This window comes from Coenobita brevimanus, chromosome 92 (assembly GCF_032717465.1).
Source record: "Coenobita brevimanus isolate Jiangsu-jjx chromosome 92, ASM3271746v2, whole genome shotgun sequence".
Classification (NCBI taxonomy): domain Eukaryota; kingdom Metazoa; phylum Arthropoda; class Malacostraca; order Decapoda; family Coenobitidae; genus Coenobita; species Coenobita brevimanus.
This window is the reverse complement of record NC_137045.1, coordinates 16871894-16890795: the sequence shown is the minus strand read 5'-3', so window position 1 is coordinate 16890795 and position 18902 is coordinate 16871894. Positions and strand designations below refer to the sequence as shown.

At 43.3% G+C, this 18902-nt stretch overlaps 1 protein-coding gene across 1 annotated transcript; it reads left to right on the top strand.

The window, feature by feature from the left end:
• Positions 1-6753: 6753 nt before the first annotated feature.
• LOC145412215 (uncharacterized) lies at positions 6754-13335 on the top strand. The gene is made up of 8 exons (XM_080282146.1): positions 6754-6897; positions 8513-8620; positions 9279-9396; positions 9698-9843; positions 10319-10396; positions 11173-11299; positions 12449-12604; positions 13202-13335. The coding sequence occupies exons 1-8, from the start codon at positions 6823-6825 to the stop codon at positions 13333-13335; spliced, it is 942 nt and encodes a 313-aa protein (XP_080138272.1). The 5' UTR covers positions 6754-6822.
• Positions 13336-18902: the final 5567 nt, after the last annotated feature.

Sequence of the window (18902 nt, the reverse complement as noted above, 5' to 3'; positions counted from 1 at the left end):
AAGGGAAGGATGGGTGGACAGTATCTATTTAGATTTCAAGAAAGCTTTTGACACAGTACCACACCAAAGACTTTAATGGAAACTGTACCATCAAGGTGGAATTCGAGGCAAACTGTTTTGTTGGATGCAAGACTTTCTCATAAAAAGAGAAGTGAGGACAGTACTAAGGGGAAACTACTCATCATGGAAAGAAGTGACTAGTGGAGTACCACAGGGTTCAGTGCTGGCACCAATCATGTTTTTAGTGTATATAAATGATATAAACAGTAACACTGGAAATGAGAGCTATCTGAATATGTTTGCAGATGATGCAAAAATACAAAGGAGAATTACTAACACAGACTCTTGTAAAGAGCTACAAGAAGAATTAAATAAACTTCATGAATGGAGTAGTACATGGCAAATGGAATTCAATGTGGACAAGTGTCATGTAATCAAGTTTGGTAAACGTGGAAAAAGACCTGATTGGGATTATAAGTTAGGAAATAAAACCCTATACACATCAGAAAGAGAGAAAGACCTAGGTGTGATTATCAATAACAGACTGTCTCCGGCTGACCACATCAGCGAGAAGGTACGGAACATGTATACGCTGCTTGCCAATATGAGAATAGCGTTCACATACATAAATGAAGACATGCTAAGAAGGATAATAACATCATTCATTAGACCAACCCTGGAATATGCATCAGTAGTCTGGAGTCCTCATCTCAAAAAGCATATAGACAAGATTGAAAAAGTTCAAAGGACCGCTACAAGATGGATACCAAGCTTATGGGACCTAAGCTACGAAGAATGACTAAATAAACTGAATCTACCAACACTACAGGAGAGAAGGAAAAGAGGTGACATGATAATGCTATATAAGTGCATATCAGGGAAGGAGAAAATAGACATAAATAATTACTTAACATATGGAGAAGCATCAGCAAGAGGACACTGCAAAAAACTGCATAAGAAGAGAGGTGATAAAGACGTAAGGAAATTCAGTTTCCCAAACAGAGCAATTGATCAATGGAATGCACTACCGAATGAAATAGTGTGTGCCAAAACAATTCACAAATTTAAGGATATGTACGATAAATATGGTTTAAGACACGGGACAGTACGAGCTTGACTCATTCCTGTAAAGATACAATTAGGTAAGAACAATTAGGTAGGTTGGTAAGAACACATACGCACACACACACACACACACACACACACACACACACACACACACACACACACACACACACACACACACACACACACACACACAGTTAAATGACAGGGAGGGAGAGCGAGTGGAAAAATGAGAAATGAGAGGACAGTTACGGAGAAAATAAGAAGGGGAGAGGCAAGGAGAGAACAATGAGAGCTAAGAAAAGAGACAGAGAGTAAGAAGAAGAGACAGTGAGAGGTGAAGTAAGATACAAGCAGTGTGAAAAGGAAAGAGAAAAGGGAGATGTGAATAGAAAGGTCGGGAGACAGGGAAGCAGAGACAAAAGGTGAGACAGCTGAGAGAAAATGGGAATGGAGCAAACAGAAATAGGGATAACGAAAAGAGAAAGTGGGAAAGAGAGCTACGGAACGGAATACTGAGAACGATAATGAGAAAAAATAGAAAACGAGGCTAGGTAACAGGGAAGAGGAAGAAAGTGTGTTATTCTGGCAAGGACGCGGGGAAAGAACTAAGCAGGATAAGACGAAAGCATTGAGGCTGAGTAGAACGAATGTAACATTCAAGTTAAAAGGGAGAGAAACAGAGAAATTAGAGAAATTTGTGGAGAGAAAGCTGAGATTGAGGGTGGGAAGAAAATATGTTAATTTTGGGGGCAAGAAAGAGGAGGGGGATGTTAAGAAGGGAAGACATGGGGAGGGAGGGAGGGAGGGAGGGAAAGACAGTGGGAAGAGCGGAATGAAAGAAGAGATTTCGGGTGACAGGGAGAGACGGAGAGAGGAGGGAGAAAAAGAGCATGCAGTTATTACTGAGGAAGAAAGCAGTGAAGGAAATGGATTTAGTACACGTAAAGAAATACGGAGAGAGTAATGGGGAAAAAAGTTATGACATATGACGAAAAAACTAAGACAAAGTTGTGACACAGGAAAGGAGAAAGAAAAGATGAGTGAGGTAAGGAGGGAGTGACAGAGGGGGAGAGAGAGGGAGGAAGGTAGGGACTGAGCAGACAGCTATAAATAAAGGGGAAGGAGGGAAAAGGAAACTGGGGATGAGACAAAGGATCCAGAGGGAGAGAGAAAGAGAGAGAGAGAGGGGGGGGGGTCAGCACGGACAGGCACAGACAGATAGGTCGACAAATATTCAGAAAGTGTGTGTGTGTGTGTGTGTGTGTGTGTGTGTGTGTGTGTGTGTGTGTGTGTGTGTGCTTCCGTCCCTGTGTCACTCCTAGAACACTGTACCATTTTTCACCGGCGTGTTTTCTTCCACTGTGCTTCAGTTTCTTCTCTCACTCCCTTCTTTTATCAGTATTTCTCCTGATTGTTCTTACTATTCCAAGTCTCTCTCTCTCTCTCTCTCTCTCTCTCTCTCTCTCTCTCTCTCTCTCTCTCTCTCTCACTCTCTCTCTCTCTCTCTCTCCAGTTTTTTCTTACCCCATTTTTCTCCCTCCCACCACAGTCACATTCCCCTCTACTACATTCCATCTTTCCCTGCCCCCACCTACAGTTACCCTCGTCATTACCTTGCTGTACTTCCTTTTTTTTTCTCTCTCTTCCTTCTTCTCCTCCATTCCTTCCCCTCCTTTCCTACTCACTCTTCTTTCAACCTCTCTTTTTGGTCCCAGTCTCACATAATTTTACTCTCTCTCTCTCTCTCTCTCTCTCTCTCTCTCTCTCAGAATAAAGAGATTGTTCTCTCAGTCTATATCTCCTTAATACGGCCAGTTCCTGAGTTGCTGTGGAATTTTGGTCGCTTCAAAAAGACGTACGTTGACTTGAAAAGAGTTCAGGAGACTAAGGTATCAGGTTCGCCTGAGGGCTGTGGGACTTTTTTAGTAGAAAATCGCAGACTACGAGGTCAGCTCATTAAAGTGTTTAAAATCTGAATGAGTTTCACAGTCATTAAATAGAAAGTTGTTTGCTCTTAACACGGACTCGGCACACAACCATGGTTGGAAGCTGTAAATCTTCCAGCAGAATTACGTGAAAACTTTTTCACGGGCAAGATCTGCTCCACATGGAACTGACTCAACATGGACGTTGTTAACACTACAGTAGAGACGTTTAAGCGATTCATCGGCAGGATCTTACACTAGAATAAATGTGAACTGAATATGTATCTCCAGGCAAACAAGAAGTATCTCCACGGTATTGGCTGCATAGTCATTACGATCCTAACTTATCCTGTAATTCCCCTCCCCCCCTCTCTCTCTCTCTCTCTCTCTCTCTCTCTCTCTCTTTCTCCCTGTGTGTGTGTGTGTGTGTGTGTGTGTGTGTGTGTGTGTGTGTGTGTGTGTATGTGTGTGTGTGTGTGTGTGTGCATGTGTAAGAGAGGTGTCTACTACACAACATTTGATCACAGCAGATTTATTCTCTCTCTCTCTCTCTCTCTCTCTCTCTCTCTCACACACACACACACACACACACACACACACACACACACAGTGTAGTAAACCTTTTCCTAACTTGGTTTATGATATATACTGTACTATTCCTTTATTAGTTGTTCGGACTACACGTAATTAGAGAGGTGCTTAAAGTACAGAAACCCCTAGCTGGCTGTGAGCGAGAGTATGGAGGGGACCGGGTGGGGTTATGGGGTCGGAGAGAAACGTGGCGGGGGGGGGGTTGGGGGGGAGTGTGGGACTATGAGGAAGGGAGGAGGGGATAGCTGTCCATTGAGCAGTGTTACAAACACCTTAGTCCACGGAAAAGGAAACGAACTTACTCCGACGTCTGTACCTTATCGCTCCCTTTGTCCATTTCCCCATCACCTTTATCACATCTTGTGTCACTTTCACTTCCAGTCCTCTCTCTCTGTTTCTCTCCCCCAATTTTTCTTTCGTCCTTCATTCCCTCCTCCTCCCTTTCTCCACCATTTCCCTCCCTCCCTAATGACTCTATACTTCTCTTTCCCCTCGTCACCTCCTGCCCAACTCCACTCCCCACCTCTCGTTTACTTCCTCCCTTCACCCCTTCCATGGCATTCCTAATGTTTAATTTTTTCTTCCTTTTCCCAGCACAGTCTCTGTCTCGCTCTCTTCTCGCCACGTCCCTCCCCTCCTCACTCACCCATTTCTCCTCATCCTCTCGCTTCACCCATCTTGGTGCAGGATACTCGTGCTGTCCTTGTCTTGAGTAGTTCATCCTATACCAAACAATCTTCAAAAGCTACAATAAGTCTCTTACTTTTTGCTATCCTTGGCACTTCCCATCATCTACCTCTTACATTACTTCCTTTGCACTTCCCATCATCTACCTCCTGCCCTACTTCTCTCACTTTCGACTTCCTCTCCCCACAATCTTTCCTGCCACCCTTTTTTTCCTGCATTGCTCCCCCTCTCTCCCAGCCGCTTACATCCTCTTCCTGCCCCTCTCGTTCTCTAGCTCCCCACTTCCTCCCTCGCAGCTTCTCCCCCATCCCCATTCCCCTCCATCAGTATCTCCAAACCTCACCCCTCCCTCCCTTCCTCTCCTCGCGCCCCACCCCTCCCTCCTTCCGTCTCTCTCTCGGCCTCACTTGTCAGTCTCTCTTCCTCTCTGTCTCTCAGCCTCACTAATCATACACGCACACAGCGAAGAGGAACAGCAGCAGCAGTTAGGCTGTCCTGTTTCATTGCTGATGTTGAGTACCACTCCGAAGCACTCTTAAAAAATATTTGTACTCAGAGTAAAGACACTGAGCTGAATACTTCTTTAAAATAGCGAATTTCCGGAACTGACGTGTTGAATGCATCTATTAAAAGTAGGAACCTACTGTAGCCTACTGTACAGCGAGATGAAATAATAAAGTGCTGTGAAAGTACAGTACATGGTGACCGGATTACGCATTTCATGAACCTGACAAAAATAAGTTAAAAAATATACGGAACTGGCTCAAGAAGGTGAAACAAGAAGAAAATTTAGTGTGCCAAAAATTACAACCAAAGGAATATAAAGTAATGACAATGTTAAATGTAAAAAAAAAAAAAAAGAACTTTGAGTCGGCTAGGCAGTTGTTAAAGGAAATAACGAGAGGGCAAACTGGATTTTAGGGTGTAATGGATGTGGCTTAAAAATAACTGATCACCGAAGAAAAAAACTTAATTGACACTTGTTACTGAAGTGATGAGCTCTTGGTGGGAAATTGCTATACGAGTTAGAGAATGAAAATATTAGTTATAAATGAAGCAAGAGAACTGCAAGAAAGTAGAGCCTAGGGAACTGTTTAGAAGATTCTTGAGAGAAAATTTAAAGATATGAGAAAAAATATAAAACCGTAAATTACTGTCATTGCAGAAATTGAATGTTTCTGAGAAAAGCAAAATATCAAGGAAGACGAGTGATATAACTAAACGGGAGCAATACAAAAAAAAGTAATGAAATGGATAGTCACTGAGGATAATGGGTGGAAAAATACTAAGAATGTAAAGTAAAAGAAAATTTAAAAGCACAAAAGCAACTCGAAGTAGCGTAAAAAGGGTGAAAAGTAACTGAAGGAAGTGACCAAAGAGTAACGGGTGGCAGATGGAAGGAACCGAAGAAAAATGCTGATGAAAGTGACTTAAGGAAAGTGAAGAAATTGCCTCGGGGAAAGTGACCGATGAAAATGAAAGTGACTGAAGAAAGTAACGCGGAAATGAAAGAAAAGTGTCCTGAACGTGGTTGGAGAAAGTGATAAAGGCAAATGGAGGAAGTGGATAATTACTGAAGGTAAATTGTTCTTCCCAAGACTGACTGAGAAAAAGTAAGTAAAGAAATTGACAGAAGACAGTGACTGATGAGAGTGACTGGGAAAAGTGACTCAGGAAAGTGACGTAGGATGCTGGTCTAATCATCACCAGTATGAAGATGCGGTAAGTTATCGGTCTGTTAATAATAATAATAATAATAATAATAATAATAATAATAATGATGATAATGCTAAAAGAAATGAGACTGAGATGGGAAGATAAACGAGAGAGGTTAGGCTATATGGTTGACGGATTAGAATGATGGGAATGGTGAAATGTGAAATAGAAGTGCTTTTGTAGTGATAATGGTTACCGGTATGACGAGTTGGCAGTAGTAGTACTGTAGTAGTTGTAGTCGTAATGGTAGTAGTACTCGTATTATTATTATTATTATTATTATTATAGTAACAGTAGCCATAGTAGTATAGTAGTAGTACCATATTTACTGTATTATATTATTGTTGTTATTATTATTATTATTATTATTATTATTCCATTATTATTATTATTATTCCATTATTATTATTATTATTGTTATTATTATTATCAGCAGCGGCAGCAGCAACAACAACAGCAGTGGTGATGGAGGTAGTAGCAATATTCCCAAGTTTATCTGATACACGGATGCAGTGGAATGCAGGCTAAAGTTGCCCTGCATTCTACCATCCTCCTTTAGAGGTATAGGGAGGGAACTAAGGGGCGTTTGTATAGCTGGACAGTGAAGCTGTTAAGTTATATCGGTGCCAGCCCATGAAGGCGTCGCTCTCCAACTGCAATAGCTCTTTGTTTCCATCCTTCCAGCGTTACTTTATCTCTTCTGACAAACCTCCTGGCGGTGGTGGTGGTATGTCTAGGCGCCCCCGCAGCAGAGGACAGCGAGGCCCACCCTTGCGAGGCCCTCAAGGAGCAGGCGTGTACGGCACTTGGCTACCAGTCCGCCCTTGTCCCCACCATGCTCAGTCACAAGTCACAGGAGCTGGCGTCTGCGGAGCTACTTACCTTCCTCCCGCTACTGGGGGTTAGAGAGGTAGGTAGCCTGGAGGAGGGGGAGGGATGGAGGGAGGGAAGAACAGAGAAAGAGAAACGAAGGGATACGTAAACCCATAATAATAATAATCAACCGATAATAGTTATAAATAAAAAACTAGAGGCCTCCCCATGGGGGAATCGCACCAGCCGCGAGCCTTTACATATCTAACAGGGCTAGGGATATGACGACCTTGACCTACTTTCACCAATTTCGAACTCGTAGGAGACTTTCATCCCTACTACACACCTGTATATATTGTGATGATATCTTGAGCGGTTGCAAGGTTATCGTGCTAACAGACACACAGACAGAAAGACAAACTGAACACAATACCAGCTTTGCTATCGTAGCTGGTAAACATCTCACTCCTGTGGTTTGTTGGTCCCAGGCGCATTTGGACATGAACCTGGTGGACTGCAGGCTATAATTTACCCGTCTTCGGCAGTCCACCATCCTCTATTTGGGGAACAGGTAGGGAATTGAGGGGCATCAGTATAACCGGACAGCGGAACCGCCAAGTTATGTCGGTGTCGCCACATAAAAGCATCCCTCTCCAACAGGGGTTATAAACCATATGCTTGTAGAAGGTAGAAATCCCCTTGCAACGGAGACCAGCATATCACTAGTAGCTTCATCACTACAAAAACCTTGACCTTTGACTCATGACTTTCATATTCAAACCTGACCTATATATGGTCAGCAACTACCAACTTATGACAAGAAAAGTTCTTGGTCGAGGTTTTCAAAAGTTAGAGCCTTAACTAATACACGGAAATATGCACACAGAATCAAGACAAACAAACAGACGTTACCGAAAACATTAACAACACGTGACCCCCTAGACACGGATCTCCCCACATAGGCTAGGCTGGGCTAGGGTACCGGATGCCGACCCAACTGCACCCTGGCTTATCATGGTCCGTGTGTCAGTCCAACTGTTTACATTCTATCAAGTACAAGTTCTCATCTCTAAGTGTTTCTAAGTGCATTTTTTTTCTCATTTGATCATAAGCATAGGTTCTGATCCCTTCTAAGTGCAATATTTTTCTTACTGGGTCCTGAATGTAGATTGTAGTCTCCTCAAAATGCATTTTTTCTCGCATAGTTTATAATATGTAAGTCCCTTCTAAGTGCAGTTTCTTGATTATTCATATATTATTTTTTTTCCTTTAACTAGAGCCGCTTGTTGTCCTTGTAATGATTGGTTTTTATTCTCATATAACTGCGTGTATAGCGACAATCTTGATTATTTTTTGCAGTGTGACGTCACTTAGGTATCATATTTTTCTGTTGAGGGAAACTCCTGCACTATAATAGAATAAAAGTGAGATTCGTATTGCCTTCTCTGAAAAAAAAAAAAAGTTGTATCAGATACCTATATTATTTTTATCTTATTAACTTAATTCTGTTTCTGTTCTTTTTAAAAGCGTGGGTTTGGTATATTTTGGTTCCAAATGCAATCTGTAATCCAGTTTGGCTTCTACAAGGATAGGTATATACTGTGTATCGTTCAGTAGTTCTGTTGCCCATAATCTAACCCGTCCATTATGCCCTTGTGTGTGTGTGTGTGTGTGTGTGTGTGTGTGTGTGTGTGTGTGTGTGTATACGCCAGCAGGTGGAGTGTTCTGAAGTGTTAAGGGAGTTCCTGTGTGCACTTTACATGCCTGTGTGCACCCACTCCGGACTTCACCTTCCCCCCTGTCGCTCGCTCTGCAAACAGGTGAGTATATGGGTGGGTAGGCAAACTAGTAGGTGGGTTGGTAGGTAGGTAGGTAGGTGGATGAGTGGGTAGAGAGGTAGGTAGGTAGGTGGGGAGGTAGGGAAGTAAGCAGGCTGGGCAAGGTAGAAAGATGGATAGGTTGGTAGGTAGGTAGGTGAGTTGGGACTTTGGTAAAGGGGCTGAACAGGGTAGGGAGGTAGATAGGTTGGTAGGTAAGCGTTTGGAAGATATGTAGGCTAAATATGGTAGGTAGCTAGGTAAGTGGGAAGGTAGGTAGAGCGTTAGGCTGATACTTAGGGAGGTAAATAGATGTGAAAGTAAATGAGTGAATAGATGGTTGACCGCAAAATTAAACAGTTCTGTTTTCATGCAGTGTACAGTAGATTTTGAAGCAGGAGAAAATGGTAGATTCTTTTATTCCATTTCCCTTTTATGTAGACTTTGAAAGAGAAATAGACCGAGAAGTGGAAAAAGGACATTTTTTCCCCTCCTCTTCACTCACCCCCCCTTACCCTCTCCTGTCCCCCATCTCTCTCCCTCCCTCCCCTTCAGTCTCACCCCTTCCTATCTTTCTGTTCCTCCCTCCCTCCCTCTTTAACCACTCTTTCTATATATCCGTTCCTCTTCCCCCTGTCTCTCACTCCTCGTTCTCTCTCAGGCGCTGGAGGGGTGTGGGCGTGTTATGGAGGAGCTTCAAGTCACGTGGCCACACAAGTTCGACTGCACACGCTTCCCAGAACACCATGAGCTTATGTGTCTGCTCTCACTCAACCACAGTGAGTGTGTGTGTGTGTGTGTGTGTGTGTGAAATATATAGAGTACAGTATATTGTTATATATTTTTGTGAGTATGATTATATAAATACTGTACTGGATTTTAGAGATTGGAATTAAAGTGAGTGGATAATGACTCATTATATTCCATGCCAGCTTACTATGAGAGTGCTACGCCTCCTGCAAGAATAATTTAATCTCTCTCTTCCTCTCCCCCCCCCTCTCTCTCTCTCTCTCTCTCTTTCAACAATCCCTGGCTCCCTGCCCATTTAACATTCCCTTCTCATCTCCCTCCACTCCACAGGCAACCTTCTGACGACTCCCACCCAGCCCCCCCTCCCGCTCTCCACCCAAGTCCCACCTCCCGGAGAGGAGGGATGGGAGGTGGAGGGGGAAGAGGAGGGTCCCAGACTGACTCAATGCATCTCCAACGCCGATTGTGTCTTTGAGGTGAGTTAACGCATGGCATCTATTGTTCTTGATAGTTATACCCATTTTACCATAATATGGTCCAAATGTTCTCATCCCTCTCCGCACCACTCTGTTATTGTTACCCTGTGACATCCTACCCCAGGAAATAAAACCTACGAATTTCATTCCTTCCTCTCCTGAATTGTCAGGATGGAAATTTCATTATGAACTAGTGTGTGTGTGTGTGTGTGTGTGTGTGTTACAGTATACATATATGTACATATATGTATGTATGTATGTATGTCTGTATGTATATGTGAATGTATTTATGTATGTATGTATGTTTGTATATACAAAGCACATGTATGTATGTATGTATGTATGTATGTATGTGTATGTGTGTGTGTGTGTGTGTGTGTGTGTGTGTGTGTGTGTGTGTGTGTGTGGCGCAGTACATAACAAGTTTCAAGTTATGACCGTAATGTGGGTACTAATGGGCTTACCTTGTCGACAGCGTTCAGTGTGTCGGGGTGGTGCGTGTGTGTGTGAGTATCCACGCACCTGGGGACCCACTGGATGTGAGTACACGCAGGTATGCCCACTAATTAAGACAGGCATATATTCTCAATTCATTCTCTGACTGCTAGGGTTTGGTGCTGGAGAGGGAGCCTTCATATGGTGGCACTAATATATATATATATATATATATATAGTATATCTGTATATGTATATATGTATATATCAGGCTGCTTAACTACCTGACCATACAAACGTCTCTCCTCTCTCCCTATCTCCCCATGGGAGGATTGTGGATCGCAGGAGAAAGGTAACTTCATCCTGCAGTCCACTGTGTTCACATTCAAATGAGCCTGTGGTTCCATCTATCACTACTGGGATTTTCCTCAGCTGATCAGATATTCTTTGTGTACAATGTCGGACATAGATTGGCTAATCTGTTTCCTGAGACCCAGCACACCTCGTCATTATTAATTAATTAACTAATTTATTTATTCATTTATTTATTTATAATTACGCAACAGCAAACGAAATAACTACACGTCACCACTATTGTACTGCTTGTTCATCCCATTAACGGTCTTATTCTAAATGGTTAGGGAGAGTTCGTTGCACCATTTCACTATCGATTTGTTCTGCACATTGCACATCAATGTCCGCTTATACTCGTATGTTACTGTTGCATACTATGTTTATATTAGAACGATATGAATAGCATACAAGAGAGTTCTAAAGTGTAATATGTAAAATAACTCGCTAAGGAAGAGCTGCAACGAAGAAGTCTCTCTGTCTCTGTATCTCTTTCACACACACACACACACACACACACACACACACACCTTCACCACACAGATCCTGGGTGGGCTGTGTACGTCTGATAGCCAGTGTTCTGCCGTCACCCCACAAGCCGTGTGCGTCAGCTCTGTGTGTACGTGTGCGCTGCCCTTTACCAGCTACCAGAACCTCGCCTGTATACACGGTCAGTATTTGGGTCGAATTTTAGGTAGCATAAAAGGCTTCGTAACAGCTCTTTCCCAGCTATTTATTTTGCATAATTATCACACCTAAATAATTTCTTGCATGTTCCAGCTGCCAGAATCCAGCATGCTTACAGCATCAATTAAACCTTTTGAGAGCTTGAATTTCTCTCAGCTAAGCAAAGTAGTTAGAAGTTAGCTTTAATCTTAGCCTTAGCTTTAACTTTAATTTTAACCCTAACCCGTTCTTTGACCAGCTACCGAAACCTCGCCTGCAGGCATGCTTGGTCAGTAACCTCTTGAATATGGAAATTTCTCTCAGCTCAGTGAAATTATACGGTCTTAACCTGTGTAAAATGCCACTGTGATAGTTTTTGATCGCCTGATTTGCTAGGATATCTCTCGCCTAACCCCTCTCCTCCCACTTGTCTCTCTCATCTTCAGTCTCGCCACTCATACTTCTTTGCCTATCATTCGTTAACGACACCTTCCATTGAATATATGCCCCTCTCACACACCCCTCACCTCTCCCACACCCCTCCCTCACCCCCACACTCCTTACTTTCCCTTCTTCACCCCCCACACCGTCTTAAGCCCTCCCACACTCCGCCACTCTACCACACTTTTCTCTCACTTCCGCACCCCACCACACCCTCCATAATTCCTCATCTCCTTTCCACACCTCTTGCCTCTTCGACTTAAATCTCTCTTGTCACACATTTTCCCCTCTCATCTGACAGCTTTCTCAGTCATCACTCACCACTCTCACACACCACTTCCTCTTTCTCTCTCTTTGCATTCACCAGCATCCTTTTTCACTTTTTCCTACATACCCGTCACCTCTCCTATACGTTTTCACTCCTTTCCCGTCCCCCTTTTCCCTTCATCTCCCTTTCTGTCCATCCAGCATCCCTTCTCATTAACTCTCACATACTCGTCACCCCTCTCACACACTTTCACCTCTCTCTCACCCTTCCCTCTCCGATTGTTCTCCATCGACTCTTTCTCCTGCCCTCCTATACCACCCATTTCCCTCAGTCTCTTCCTCCTGTTTTCCCTTTCCACATTTTCTCTCACCCCTCACCCCTCTTACACCCCTCACCCCTCATACTCTCCCCACTCCTCCCACTTTCTTCCCTCACCCTCTTCAGGCAGTGAGATAGGTGGCTTGTGCTACAACGACGCCCAGTGCCGCGCCGTCAACAAATTTAGCTTCTGCCGATACATGGTGGCCGGGGTGGTGGGAACGTGTACCTGTGACCCGGACCAGTTCATTGACTCCAGGGGCAAGTGTGTGCCAAGGCTAGGTAAGACTGAGATAACTAAGTTTGATGAGGTTAGGTCAGTCACTTAGGAGGTAAAATGAAGGGTGTGGACGAGGGGTTGTTGTAGTGCTAACAGTGGTAATTGACGACGCCGAAGGAAAAGTTATTGTGATCAGGTTTATTTCTGTGTATGTGTCGGTTACATATCTACGCTGATACAGTGTTTCATGAATGCCTGATCCGATATGGATCAAAACTGGTATATATTATGTGACCATCTGGGAGGAGTTATTCGATTTTAGTACATATTTATTTACAGTCATGGCCATGAGTCCAGGTCATACTTAGGTGGTGGCGTAACTGTGCACTCTAACCACTTTGATTTAGTTTTAAATGTAATGATCACCTGTACAGACACTGAAGATATACAAGCATATGGTTGCATGGGTCAGCCTTGTTTAGGTGATGGTTAGTCCCGAAACTAAGGATGGTAATACTAATAATAATGGTAATAGTGAACATAATAATAATAATGTCATGATAATAATAACGACAGTGCTGAAATACTCTTAATGCCAATGACCTCAGTAAGTCATATCACCATTAAACAATCCACCGCTTTTGTTGGTATCGGTACAGGTGGTCGGTGCCTGAAGGGGGATTGTCCTCGTCAGCTGGGTGCCGCCTCGTGTCAGCGCGGGAGGGACGCGCAGCTCAAGTGTTTCTGTCGCAAGCAGGCCTTGCAGAGACGGGGTGTTTGTGTCATGCCTTAACTTAGTCCCGTCTTGTTTTAGGATGTTTTCGTGTCATGCCATAGTTTCTTTTGCTGTTACCTACCATGTCTAGCTTGCCACAATTCCCCATGCTATGTCCTAGCCTTTCCTGCCATAATTGCCCTTGTTGTGTCCCACCATGTCTTCCTAAGTCCTATCATTAATCCTTTTATTGTGATTTGGGGTCCTGTCCTTTCTTGCTGTTGGTTTCTTTTTCTCGGTCTTCTCATTGTCTTGGAGAGTCCTGGAATCCTATAGTGTTTTGCCACAGTCCCTCCTATTGTGTCCTGCCATGTCCTGGAGTGTCCTGGGGAGTGCTATGATCCTCTTATGTCCTGGGATCTTATCGCATCCCACCAGATTTACTGCTGTTGTGTCCTGTCTTGTCCTATTAAGTCCTGGAGCAGCTCCTTTTATTATGGTACGGGGTCCTCTGTTATCTTGCTTATATTGTGTTATGTCTCTCCATAGCTCCTCTATCTTTGTCATACCCTATTCTTGTCCTGCAATGTCCTGGGATGTCCTGCATGCCTTTCCTGTCTTGGGTGTCCTGCCTTAGTTCATCCTGTTGTGTTCTGCCGTGTCCCCTGTCTGCGTTACGGAGTCCTGTCCTGTCTTACAGTGCTGTGTAATATCTCATCATAGTTTCTCATTTTGTGACCTACCATTGTCCTGGGTGGCCTACCACAGTATTTGCCTGATGTCGTCTAAGGTCCTGTCCTGTCTTTCCGTGTTGTCCTGCGTCTTATATTTTTCGGTGCTGGAAAGGCTCGCCTTCGTGTAGTAACATCAGCAATAACCGGTCGGCTTCTCTTTCCAGTTTTGTAAACATCAGTTCCTTACTTATCCTCTAAAAGAAGGATGAGGGATCGCAGGAAAAGGAAAATTTAAGCTTGCGGTCCACCAGGATCACGTTCAGATGAGCCCTGGGCCACAAAACAACAGTGCATATAATCAATCAAACTTATAGTTATGTCATGGGAGTTAGATACAGTATTAAATCTACCAAGCAGTTAAATCAAATAGTAGCTTGAAAAATAACCTATTAATAATTTTACATCGATCTATCCATATATTGCTCAACCCAGATTTTTTATTTTTATTTTAATCGTACTCTGCAACCGTATTCTGTACCACACTATTCACATTTTGTACTCTAGGTGTGGGGTACAGCGAGAAACACGATGTTATCCTAAGTGACACAGGAGGCTCCGTAGCACTTCTTCTTTAGCGATTTGTCTTGGATATTACACTTCAGCAGTCTCATGTAGGCTATGTCATCTGTATCGTTTTGCTATCGACACACTTTGCATCTGTAACAATACAAAAGGATATTATGGTGTCCTGCACAGAATAGATCGCTTAGGAAGAGGTGTTATGAATTCACCAAAACCACTGAGAGGACTCCTGCTCACACTGAAGTGGTGAAGAGGATTTTACAGGAGCTACGAAAATTTACGTCATAAACATCCAAAGAGTCACATTATTTCATTAACCTTTTGAATTTATGTTCATTAGTCCGTTTATTTCAGTCCTTCTAGCACAGTGACACATTTAATTTAGGCCATATTCCACGTGGCATTGGAGGCTTCTTTATACCCCATCCTTTGCGATTTATTTTCCGTATCACATTTTAACTCTTGTATGTTATTTTTCTTAATACCGACCTAGTTTGCATCAGTAACATACAGGAGGAACTGATGTATAATATCCAGAGTAAACCACTATGGAAGGGGTATTACGTAATCCATAAAGCCATTTGAGAATACTACTTTGGCTTTTGCAACCACCAAACGATTTTAGATTGTGTAGGATCGATCTCTCGTTAAAACTTAAATTTGTTAAATAAATCTTATTGAAACTTTCCCGCCTCATTATTATTATATTCTATTTTTCCTAGTTTATATATATATATATATATATATATATATATATATATTTATATATTATAATCTACCCCCGAGGACAGTAATAAGCCAAGGGATAAGTATGAACATTTATTTTCAAAGTGATGATACACTCGACCGCCACACAGGACACATAAACATCAGGGTAGTACGTTTCGGCTCTCTCTCTCCCTCTCTCTCTCTCTGTTTTAATTCCATGGTCCTAGACAAGGACGAGTTAAATATTCCGAATTTGATTTCTATGTACACATATTAAAAAAGAAGAGACTTTTATGCCGAACATGTCATTTTCCCTCAAAATTCTTGTTATGACACAAAGTGGTGTGTCTTGAGTTGTAGTTGAACGTTATATTTTTTTAGTTTTGATAATGACAGAGCTCCGGCACCGACCTTGAATCATGGCCGATTGTTAAAACACGTATTGTTTTTCAAAGCAGTGACTGAGAATTCTAGGACTGTGTATTCGACAGGTATTTACCGAGAGATGACGAAGGTAAGTAAATGTTTACGTTGTACAGTTCGTGTATTCTTTAGCAGAATGTGTATAATTTTGACATTTGTTGGTCTTTGTTGTATTCTTTAGTATGCTATGTGTGATTTTGACACTTGCTTATTTTTTTATTTTATTTTTTTTAGGAGGGTTCGAGGACCTCGGAATATAGCACTGAATTCATTTTTTTTTTTTTAGCATATCATGGAACGATTAAATAAAAAGGTATCGAATTTCAGTAAGAAGTCGAATGCACGAGTCATTTTAAAGTTATTTATTTTGTATTCTGATGCGTCCATCTCCCAAAATTTATTTAGCCGAACAAATTGTATTTTTTTTTTTTTTAATGCGTATACTGCATATTTTTTCGGAACTGATTTAAGCTAACGAAGACGGAGAGAGCCAGTGTTTTGATGGTGAGCTACAATTGATTGTAGGCTATTCATTGTGTTTACATTATTTACAGTTCGATACAAGATCCAACAGGCTGGAGAACCATATGGGAAAATTTATACAGACATGGTAGTGGAGAGGGACGCCTTCATGTGATACCACCGATATAACCGAGCGGGTCAACTACCTGGTTGTGCAAACATTGCTTACTGACTACCACATCCCCCGAAAGGAGAATGATGGCCTGTAGGAGGAGGGCGACAGAAGTTTGTAGTTCACTGAGCCTGGGGTTGCAGCTACTACCATGCAGCAATATTCTTCACCTCTTTAATTCATGACAATATTTTTGAGTTTATATTTTCAGGTTAGGGAAAACCTGTCATATTAATCCTTTTAGTACGGTGATGTGTTTTGCATCTTAATTAGGCCACCAACAGACGATTTTCTTCAGTTCCGAGGAGATCTCTTGTAGTGAAGCGGTTAACGAATCCTGCATCTTAACCCTTCCAGTCTGAAAAGCCTCTCCTAAGCTGAACAAAATCGTTAAACAGCATCGAAAATAAATGGAAAAAAAAAAAATTGTCATCGAAATGAAGGAGTTAAAGGTGTTTATTCAGGTCAACTCCCATCAGTTTGAAAAGTCTGCCAAGATGAATGAAATCGTCTGTAACTACGGGGGAAAAAAAATGGCTGATGGGCGCAAAACACTGACCAAGGAGCGAACGACAAACCCCCAAATTTGAATACCGGTACTCATTTTTAGAACACCTGCGGGGATAATATGTAGCTGTGTTCCTTGGTGTAAAATGAAACGATTAACGAAGCAGAGTGGTCAAACGCCTCCTTTTGTTCCTATGTTTCATTACTGACATCAATTTTTTGGGGAGGCTGTCATCCCGCCTTCAGCCGTATTCAAGGTGCAGTCTCCAGAGTTATAACCCTTAGTTATACATTTTCTGTCGTTACTGGCATTGGGTGATTGACTAAGACTTTCTCGTCGCGTTAGGTGGTGGAAATTGAAGTTAATGGCAGCGACTGCGATAGGAGGGTGCGGTTGATGAAGACTCGTGTTTCAGTGGAGATGACTCGCGTTCTTGGCTGTAAAAAAAAAAAAAAAATGAAACCCAGCCCTGGACTTTTCGGATCACTCTGAGATACACAGTAAGAAGGCAGATTCAACGAAGTATATGTCGGTAAATATTTAATATTGTATTTTTTCACTTCAATCAATTTCAGTTTTGATCGAAGAGTACAAGTATAGTGATGCTGGCGATCAGGTCACTTAAATCTGCACAATCTACATTATCTACAATAGCAAGAGAGGTGACAGAAGTTCCACAATAGCAAAAGTTTGGCCATTCTGTTTACTAGACAGGAAACCATGTTAATCTCGTCTCTACGTACTGTATCTCCTTCGCTGGGTAAGACGGTGATGGCGAATCGTGGGTAAGGTGAGGGTGTAACCCTTTTGGCTGTAGGTGATGGAGAGAGAGAGAGAGAGGGGGGGGGGAGAGAGAGAACTGAATGAGGGAGAGCAATCAGGGAGAGGGTGAGTGAGGAAGAGTGTATGAAAAAGGGTAACTTACTGAAGGAAAGATAAGTGTGTAAGAGGAAAGATGAACTGAGAACAGGAGTGAAAGTAAGGATCAGGAAAGACGTGAGGGTGTAAGAGCAAGAAAAAATGAGTAAGGGAGAGGGTGAGGGGGCAAAAGGGATGCCTGAGGAGAAAAGCGGGATTATGAAAAAGTGAAAATGAGAATTAGTAACGTGAGGATATGAGAAAGGGAGTGAGAAGGAGAGCATGAGAGGGGTAGTGAGAGGACATGAGCGAGGATGTGAGAGGGGAGAGAAAGGGAGTTGGGGGCGAGGAGTAGAGAGAGGATGAGAGTGAGAAAGATAGAATAAGAAGTTGAAAGTAGGTGAGAATGAGAGAGAGGGCGAAATTAAATGGGCAGGCCGGACTAAGGCCCCCAGTCACACTGCAGGTACGACTTATCGCAAACCACCCGCGACCTGCAAGTCGTGGGTGGCTTTGGTGAGGTTTACGACCGGTCTTCATATGTCTCAGTCTAGCCGCAGGCCACCATGGCGACCAAAAAATCGTCGCGAGGTTTTTCGTGCTGCACGAAAAACCTCCCTGTGACCACCCACGTCGTGGCACGGAAGCCGCCTGGTGGGCGGCTGGACTGCGACTGGTCGGCGACGCTTGATTTTTAAGCAGTGGTTGCCATCCGGACGGAGGCCGGTTGCCGCCCGCTCTGTGCGGTGGCCGTCCACACTCCGTCAAGGTGACGACTGGCCGTCCACAACTTCCACAAGCCTCCTGTCCGGGGTGGTGGTTGAAGTCCGGCTGCCGTCCAGCCGGCGATTGGTCGAGCGACAGGTGGTGGGCTGGACCGAGACCAGCCGCCGGCCAATCTGCGGCCGGCCGCTACATGAGGTCGCGGTCTAAACTGCGACAGGACGCGGACCGGCCGGCCACCCGTCGGTGTCTTGACCTGTGTGTACCTGGCCATGGTCGCCGTTCGGCCGCCCACTGGACGGACGCTGGACGGACACTGGACGACCACCGGAAGCCGATCTGTGGCACGACTGCTCGGAGACCTCCGTGGTCGGGGACTGGTTTCGCGATTTTCAGGTTTGCAAGTCGTACCTGCAGTGTGACTGGGGCATCAGGGAAGAGTGAAGGTTAGGCTGAAGATGTGAGAATGAGAGAGAATAAGGATTTAAGAGATAGGAAGAGTGAAAGATAGTGAAAACGGATGAGACAAAAAAGG